Source organism: Impatiens glandulifera, chromosome 7 (assembly GCF_907164915.1).
Source record: "Impatiens glandulifera chromosome 7, dImpGla2.1, whole genome shotgun sequence".
Lineage (NCBI taxonomy): Eukaryota > Viridiplantae > Streptophyta > Magnoliopsida > Ericales > Balsaminaceae > Impatiens > Impatiens glandulifera.
The window spans coordinates 46780255-46788718 of NC_061868.1; the positions used below are offsets into that span (position 1 = coordinate 46780255).

Sequence of the window (8464 nt, forward strand, 5' to 3'; positions counted from 1 at the left end):
TAAGTTAGGAAATGATAAATTAATATAAATTATTTTATTTTTGGATAGATATGGGAAATATTTTTGATATTTGAAATTGAAACGGACATTTCACTTTTAATTTGAACTTTTGATTCGATTATGAGAGAGACGGATTCAGAATCAGACAGAGGAGGAGAGAGAGAGAGAGAGAGAAGAGAGAGAGCTGAAGCGTATTCTTGCACAACTCGTCGCAAGGCTTATTCTTTGCTTGCCATTATTGTTTATATCGTCATCACACGCATCTGATTACTGCCAGATGGATTTTAGGGTACTTTAACTTCATACCCAGAAGCCAATATACTCTGTAACCGAAATCTATGCACTAGGGCTTCATTCATCTGAATCGGCTGTTCATTTTGATTAAGGTTAGCTTCAAATCCGTCAATTCTGTGTTTTTTAACGTCATTTCAAGTGGGTTTGTGCATATTTCAAGGGGGTTTGTGTTTTTTTGTTGAATCTTCATTGCTAGCATGAAAACAAGTTTTGACTTTCTGGTGACTGTTTTTGATTTGATTTGATTGATTGCTACACCTTGATTGTTTATGTTTATATATTTCCATTTCATTTGACTAGATGCTATCGTCAAAGACCGAAGCCAGGAAGAGACTTAGTGAGGATTCAGGGAGTAGTAGGAAGCTGAAACATGAGATTGACACTATAAGCAAAGCCCTTTACCTTGATAAATCCAGGTCAAAGAGTTCTGTTTCTACTGCATTTGGTTCCAGATCCAAACCTGTGGGGAAACCGAACTTGCCCGAGTCAAAAACGAAGAAGATTAACGAGGGGAATGAAGACAACACCATTGCTAAGGACAAGAAGTCCATTTGGAATTGGAAGCCATTGAAGGCGTTTACCAATGTGCGGAATCGTAGGTTCAATTGCAATTTCACGCTTGAAGTCCATTCCATTGAAGGCTTGCCTTCTTATTTTGAAGGGTTGAATCTCCGTGTCCATTGGAAGAGGCGAGATGGTGAGTTGGAGACTCGTCCTGCCAGGGTTACTCGAGGAATTGCTGATTTTGGGGATCAACTGAAGCATGTATGCTCAGTCTATGGTAGTAGGAATGGTCCTCACCATTCAGCCAAGTATGAGGCAAAACATTTCTTATTGTATGCTGCAGTGTCTCGTGGTCCAGAACTTGACCTAGGAAAGCATCGGGTTGACCTTACAAGGCTACTTCCTCTTACTCTGGAAGAATTAGAGGACGAAAAGAGCACTGGAAAGTGGACAACTAGTTACAGATTGTCGGGCAAGGCTAAAGGTGCCACACTGAATGTTAGCTTTGGATATTCTGTAATTGGCGACAATTCTGTTGCACCTCAAGTTTCCTCTGTTAAGGATGCTTCTGAAATGCTCAATTTCAGGAGGCATAATACAAGTGAATTGAAAATACGCCGAGCTGGAAGCCTTCCTTCTCTTTCTGTAGAGGACATTAAAGATCTTCACGAGGTTATACCCCTTTCTAGATCAGAACTTTCAACTTCAATAGATCTTCTATATCAGAAACTCGATGAAGAGTCTTTGCAAATGGAAATTGCTTCTGAAGCCAAGGTTATCGATTTATCGGAATCCACCGCGTGCCTTGAACCAAATGCTCATGTATCTGATTTCATCAAGGAAAATGCTGGGAAAGCAGCTGAAGATGGTGAGTTCTCTGTTACAGAGTATGGGATAGAGTGGAGTTCAAGAGAACCAGATATGTCTGGACAAATATATACTGACAATTGTTCTGCTTTGGACATTCAACTTCAAGATGATGCTATTGAGAAACCTGTCAACACTACAAATGCATTGATCATGGAGGTTGGAGGTATTACTAATTCAGAATGTGATCTTGCTGCTTTGGACATTCCACTTCAAAATGATTCTAAAGCTACTTCCCTGGATGAGAAACCTGATAACACTACAGATGGATTTGTAGCAAGTGATAAAATAACCGAAGTGGAGAAGTTGTGTTCCAAAGAAATGCTAATGAAGGACCTAGAAATAGCTTTGAGTAATATGTCAGATTTGACATTAGGAATGGATTCTCCAAGTGGACTCCAAGATGCAGAAGATTTCTTGGATGTTAAATCAAACAACGAGATTTCTAGGACGGTTAGATCGCTAAGCTTTGACGACACTACCGATTGTATAGCTGGTGAGTTTCTTGACATGCTTGGAATCGAGCACAGTCCCTTACGCTTGAGTTCTGAAAGTGAACCCGAGTCACCAAGAGAGCGCTTATTGAGACAATTTGAGAAAGACATCTTAGATTCTGGGTGTTCGTTATTTGATTTTGATGGTTATGCGGATGACATTGTTGGATCTGAAGAACATGATGATTTCTATGAGGAGGACATGGATCTACTATCAGAAATTGAACTGGCAATTGACAACTCAGAACCCATGATTCAGAAAACAAGAGCATCGATACTGGAAGACTTGGAGACTGAAGAACTAATGCGTGAGTGGGGTTTGAATGACGATGTTTTCAAGGGTTCCCCACCTGATAATTTGGGCGGGTTTGGGAGTCCCATTAAACTTCCTCCTCAAGAGCTTCAGCAGTTACCTCCACTAGAAGAAGGGTTAGGTCCTTTCGTTCAGACAAAAGATGGAGGGTTTCTACGGTCTATGAATCCTGCAATCTTTAGGAATGCTAAAAGCAATGGTCGTTTGGTCATGCAAGTTTCCAATCCAGTTGTGGTGCCTGCTCAAATGGGTTCAACTATAAACGACGTATTGCAGCATATGGCTTCAGTTGGGATCGAGAAGCTCTCGATGCAGGCAAATACATTAATGCCCTTAGAAGATATTACTGGGATGACAATGCAACAAATAGCTTGGGAAGAAAACACATCCACGCTTGAGCCAACTGACAGGTTCTTAATTTTTCTATATTTTGGTTTTTGAAGATTCATGTTGTTTAAGCTAAAATTAAATAATTCAAGTTGTTGCTCTCTTATTGCAGACAAACACCATTGCAGCAAGAAAATGAATGTTTTAGAGAAAGCAGAGCGGAAGATAGGTCTAGGTCATGTAAGATGGATTATAGAGGAAAAGAGATGGACTCGGAATATGTATCACTAGAAGATCTTGCTCCTCTCGCAATGGATAAAATCGAGGCCCTCTCGATCGAGGGTTTGAGAATACAATCCGGTATGTCAGACGAGGAAGGATCAGCAAATATCAGTTCACAATCTATAGGTCAAATTTCAACCCTAGAAGGGAAGAGAGGAATAGAAGGTTCTGGAGGGCTTCAGCTACTGGATATTAAGGACAGCAACGATGATATTGATGGATTAATGGGTTTATCACTTACACTTGATGAATGGATGCGGCTCGATTCTGGCGATGTTTATGATGAAGATCAAATCAGTGAGCGGACTTCTAAAATCCTGGCCGCCCATCAGGCTTCCAGCTTGGAATTGATACGTGGAAGGTCAAGGGGAGAGAAAAGACGTGGAAAAAGTAGCAGGTGTGGTATTATGGGGAATAACTTCACAGTGGCGTTAATGGTACAGCTTCGTGACCCTTCAAGGAATTATGAACCAGTAGGGACACCAATGCTGGCTTTAATTCAGGTCGAGAGAGTTTTTGTACCACCGAAAATGAAAATATTCAACACTGTCGTAGAACTGAAGGAAAGAAACAAGTCAAGACCTACAAAAGTGGGAGAAGTAAAAGAAGAGCCAAAACAGGAGGAAGAGAATCACGAAGAGGAAACTATCCCTAAGTTCAAGATCGCTGAAGTTCATGTTGCAGGTCTGAAAATTGATCAGGGAAAAAAGAAACTTTGGGGTTCATCCAGTCAGCAACAGTCTGGTTCAAGATGGTTACTTGCTAATGGAATGGGCAAGGGAAATAAGCAGACGTTTATGAAGTCCAAACCTCCTATGTCAGTGGCTAAGACTGGTGATACTTTATGGAGCTTCTCTAGTCGTTTCAAGGCTAAAAATTGAAAGGCTTAACATATCAGATTATGGCAAGAAATATACAGGTTCTGTAAACATTGTGACACAATATAGGTTTGATCAACTGTCATATGCTTATGTAATGCTCTAGAATGATGTCTTTTTCTCTTGTCACATTGTGAATGAAAGATTAAATGCCATATAGAGATTTGTTGGCCTTGTTCCTCATAAGTTTATATATATATATCAATAGATAATCTTTCAATTTTGAATAGAAGTGTTAAACATTAGAGGCATAATTTGAAATCTTGTGAAATATGAAGGATATGTCTCAAATAATAAAAAGGGTTTTTAATAGGTCTGCATAATAAAACTAGTTTTTTCTAAAGCCGACAAGAAGAGTTGGCGTGGGAAAAAGGGAGCCTCTCTGTCTATGTCTCTCATTGTTTGTTTTTGCCAAAATTCATTGTCATGATTTCTTGATTTTAATAGTAACAATTTGTCTCGAGAATTGAGGGGAGAGCTGACATTAATTATTATCCTTAGAAGCGGCTCTGGGTAAATTTTCTTGAGAGAGAGAAAGAAGAGATTTTTCCATGGAAGACAATACCACGAGAAGCAAGTTTAGTAAAGTCTGTGTCTTTTGTGGAAGCAACTTTGGCCATAGGAAGGTCTTCAGTGACGCAGCAGTGGAACTGGGGAGTGAATTGGTTGGCATTTAATCCATTAGACTCGTCTACATTTTATTTCTTACTCTTTTATCTGAGCTTATTCTGTGTACACTTCTTCTAGCTGTTTCAGATTGCATGTTAAGTGTTCGATGATATACCTGGTTTGTTTTTCATTTTTATTTGCCATGACTTGAGCTTATGTTCTTTCCCTTGTTTTTGGCTATCAGTTATGAGTTCATTAGGCTGATGATTATGCTTCTTTTTTCTTCTTCCTTAATATGGGTATTTTGATGATGTTCAGATGTTGGATATTTAAGGTTTATTTGGAAAGGATGATTTATCCAAGTTTTTGTTTGTATCTAGATCTAATTTAGATTTTCGATTTATTTTTAGAAACTTATTGTTTTTCGATTGGTGAAAGAAGTGTAGTTGGATTAGATGACAATTCATTTGAACAATGGGCTTTTGCCAAGACTTTTGATCTACAAACTTTTATTCGAAATTATCCAATTTACTTTCGTTTAGTTTGATTGTCTATAAATTGTAACATCTTTTGTGTTAGGTATGACACATATATACATAGGATTATGGGTTATTATTAGTGGATTAGGGGGAAAGGGTATTTTAGTTTTGTGACTTGATGTACTCTTACAAGTAGAGACATTGTGACATAAGATTACAGGAACCATTATTCAATAAAAACCTATAGAATGGGCGATTCCCCAAGGACGTAAGCACGGTTAGAAAAAAATCTCGTTAAATCTTGTGTTCAATCTCTATCGTTTTGGATGATTTATATTATGTGAATTCTAACACTTTGTAACAGTAGGTCAATCCAATATATGAAGAAACACTTATTACCTTCAAAGTTCTTCATGGTATGATAGTTTTAGGTCTATCGATAGTCTTCTGCTGCATTCGCCAATGGCAAGAGCAACCATTGGTGGAGGGTTCCAAAATATTATCACTACTCACTATATCTCTATTCTACCTTTTTTTATACTACTGTTCTTTTTCTATACCATGATGCAACCAAACAGCGCTAGCATGTCTTGTCACAAATCAACAAGCACAAAGTCTTGTGTCGTGCTCTTGTTATGTCGTCAGATCAGGAGCGTTGGATGCTTGGCTTGCTGGTTGTGGTGTCTAGGTTGCTAAGGCAAGTCTGTTTCCTTTTATGGCTCTGTAAGTTTTCTAGGTTCCAGATTTTCAGTTATAAAAGAAAATATCAGAAGGCTTGTTTAGCTCAGTGGTAGAGCACAAGGTTCGTGGCCATAACGCCGTGGCACCTATGAAAGAAATTTGTGCGCAGACTGTGTCAATTCAAGGCTCATCATTCTGCGGACACTCCATGACTCTTCTGTGCACGAGAAGCTTGACATAGACCATTTGTTCGGATTTATGTCCAAAGCCACTGTTTTTTGTGTTGAATTAAGATCTTTCGAGTCTCCCCATTTATGTTGAGGGGCGAGTGTGGTAATATCAAACTTGGCCTATTCCAAAGCACATCTTTACCTGTCCAATAGTACATTAACTCCAAATAGTTGTGTCTTCTCAAGAAAAACTCATTTATATTTATCTAGGAAGTTGTTCTTTATTTAACTAGCTTCCTTTTATTTGTCTATAAATTATAGCATTTAATAGTAGACAATCCAATATATTAAGAAAAGTTTAAAATGTAGTTGAATTTTAGTTTGGATGACAAACAAAATTTGAGTTGTACAAGACACAAATAATTTTTCATCTTATAAAAACCGCATATGTGTAGAGTGTTTTGAGTAATGAATGTGGATTGCAGGTTGAGAAGAATATTGGATTGGTATATGGAGGAGGAAGTGTTGGTCTGATGGGTTTGATTTCCCAGAAGGTACATGATGGTGGTTGCCATGTTATTGGGTTAGTAAGAAATGGAACTGAACAACTAATATCTTCCTCCTGATTTTCTAATCAAATAAATTTTGATCCTTTCTATCTTCAAATTGTGATATATGCAGTGTAATCCCCAAAGCTCTTGTGCCTCTTGAGGTATCTATTCTGTTCTTGTATCAACTAGTGATAATCTTTCTGTCAATAGTAGACATTGATCACTGGCTTAGTTTATCATAATAGATATCTGGTGAAACTGTTGAAGAAGTTAGGATTGTCTCAGACATGCATGAGCGCAAAGCTTTAATGGCTAGAGAGTCTGATGCTTTCATTGCTCTTCCTGGTAAGAACATAACTCATAATACAATCTATATATTGACCTCTCTAATGGCGGTTTTATCTGTTTTAGGCGGATATGGAACCATGGAAGAACTATTGGAGATGATAACATGGTCCGATCTTGGAATTCATAAAAAGCCGGTAAAACTATCCAACTTTTTTCCCTTGTTGAAGATATATTTGATGGTTAATGTTCTATTTTGTATTGTGTTTCCTAGATTGGTCTACTAAATGTTGATGGGTATTATAACAAATTGCTGGCATTGTTTGATAATGGTGTTGAAGAGGGTTTCATTAAGCCAGATGCTCGTCGAATTGTCCTCTCTGCTCCAACCGCTAAAGAGCTTCTAATGCAGATGGAGGTAATGATAAAATCATACATTTTCATTTTATCTCATTCAAACTAGTAACAAAGAAAGTCAGTCATTTGCTATTCTTCTTTGTCTATACATTTTTACTCAAAAAAACCAACAGAAGTTTCTAATCAAGCTTATTTGAAGAGGCATTAAAATGAAATGTTTGATCTCGAGCAAAATTGCTTATATCCCTTTAACCAGGAATGACTAGCACGACACCCTGATTTCTTGATTAGAGTGTTTTTAGTGAGAATCAAATATGGATATACTGTTATTGTTAATGCACCCTTAATGAAAATGATGCATAACCAAGCAAATTGACAACTTTCTCAATTACTAAGTCTATTACTCATTGTCCTTCTTCTACAAAATTTGGAGTTTCTTAGTCGTATCAAATGTTGATTTTGCTTTCAAGTTTGGATCTATTTTGTCAATTCAAATAGGAATTCATATATAATCACAAATAATGGTTGCCTAATTATCCTCCTTCCATAACAAAAATGACAGCAATATATGCCTTTTAAAGATCATGTGGCTCCTCATGAGAGCTGGCAGATGGAGCCATTATCAGACTTCAATCTCAATCGACTTGAACCCCAGGAACATTAATAATAATAATTCCTGAATTATTGAATTTTGTTTTAGAAGAAGATTGAAGACGGCTCTATTTGTTTTTATCGATCAGGGATTATTTTACAAAATTTGTTATTCTTTGCGTGGTTTATTCTTAGACGTATAATATTCGGCAGAGTTGTAAAACCTTACTCTTCTTGTCTTTCAAATTCATGTATTGTTTGCTAAATCTTTTAAAATTTGAAAAAAATATATATCAAACCAATTCAAATATACGATTTGGTATGGTATGCAACTTTTATTTTTTAAACAAGAAATGTATTATATTTTAATGTTAAACTTAATAAAATTATTAGTGTTAGTTAATATAGTAGAAAAAAAACTTCAAATTTTTATAAAACAATTTTTTTTGTTTATTTATTTATGTAGCACTATTTTTATAAAATAATATATAGAAAATTTTGTTTTAATTTATCATTTTATTTTTCTCTTTTAATCATGTTATTTAATTCATTAATTAAAATATTTTATTTTTTAAAATTTATTTTATTATTATATATTATTATCTTGCCAGTCGTTAACCAAACAAAAATTAATTATTTTTTTAAATTTGTACCAAACAAATAATTGAAATAATCCCCCAAATTATAACTCCTGTTTTTTTTTTTTCATCTTTCTTCCGGACAAAACAACAAGTTATTTGTTAAATGTGGTCTTTATTTTTTATTGAAAAAATTAAAAGAAG

The 8464-nt window shown here is 36.2% G+C and overlaps 2 protein-coding genes across 3 annotated transcripts; both read left to right on the forward strand.

The window, feature by feature from the left end:
• The first annotated feature begins 111 nt into the window (after positions 1–111).
• On the forward strand, positions 112–4138 carry LOC124944855 (protein PLASTID MOVEMENT IMPAIRED 1-RELATED 1-like). Its single transcript, XM_047485199.1, has 3 exons — positions 112–386; positions 595–2882; positions 2972–4138. The coding sequence occupies exons 2-3, from the start codon at positions 595–597 to the stop codon at positions 3960–3962; spliced, it is 3279 nt and encodes a 1092-aa protein (XP_047341155.1). The 5' UTR covers positions 112–386; the 3' UTR covers positions 3963–4138.
• Positions 4139–4338: 200 nt separating this feature from the next.
• On the forward strand, positions 4339–7984 carry LOC124945736 (cytokinin riboside 5'-monophosphate phosphoribohydrolase LOG8-like). Of its 2 annotated transcripts, XM_047486225.1 has the most exons (7): positions 4339–4624; positions 6384–6481; positions 6580–6610; positions 6695–6794; positions 6861–6931; positions 7009–7152; positions 7654–7984. In XM_047486225.1, the coding sequence occupies exons 1-7, from the start codon at positions 4511–4513 to the stop codon at positions 7753–7755; spliced, it is 660 nt and encodes a 219-aa protein (XP_047342181.1). In that variant the 5' UTR covers positions 4339–4510; the 3' UTR covers positions 7756–7984. The 2 variants fall into 2 exon arrangements, with proteins under 2 accessions (XP_047342181.1, XP_047342180.1); XM_047486224.1 differs by having other exon boundaries at positions 6695–6931.
• The last annotated feature ends 480 nt before the right edge of the window (positions 7985–8464 follow it).

Excerpts from the sequence above, each read along its gene's own strand:
- LOC124944855 (XM_047485199.1), top strand. The coding sequence starts at position 595 with ATGCTATCGTCAAAGACCGAAGCCAGGAAGAGACTTAGTGAGGATTCA. Across the intron at positions 2,883-2,971 it reads ACGCTTGAGCCAACTGACAG|ACAAACACCATTGCAGCAAG; the intron begins GTTCTTAATTTT and ends CTCTTATTGCAG.
- LOC124945736 (XM_047486224.1), top strand. The coding sequence starts at position 4,511 with ATGGAAGACAATACCACGAGAAGCAAGTTTAGTAAAGTCTGTGTCTTT. Across the intron at positions 4,625-6,383 it reads TGGAACTGGGGAGTGAATTG|GTTGAGAAGAATATTGGATT; the intron begins GTTGGCATTTAA and ends TGTGGATTGCAG. Across the intron at positions 6,611-6,694 it reads AAGCTCTTGTGCCTCTTGAG|ATATCTGGTGAAACTGTTGA; the intron begins GTATCTATTCTG and ends TTATCATAATAG.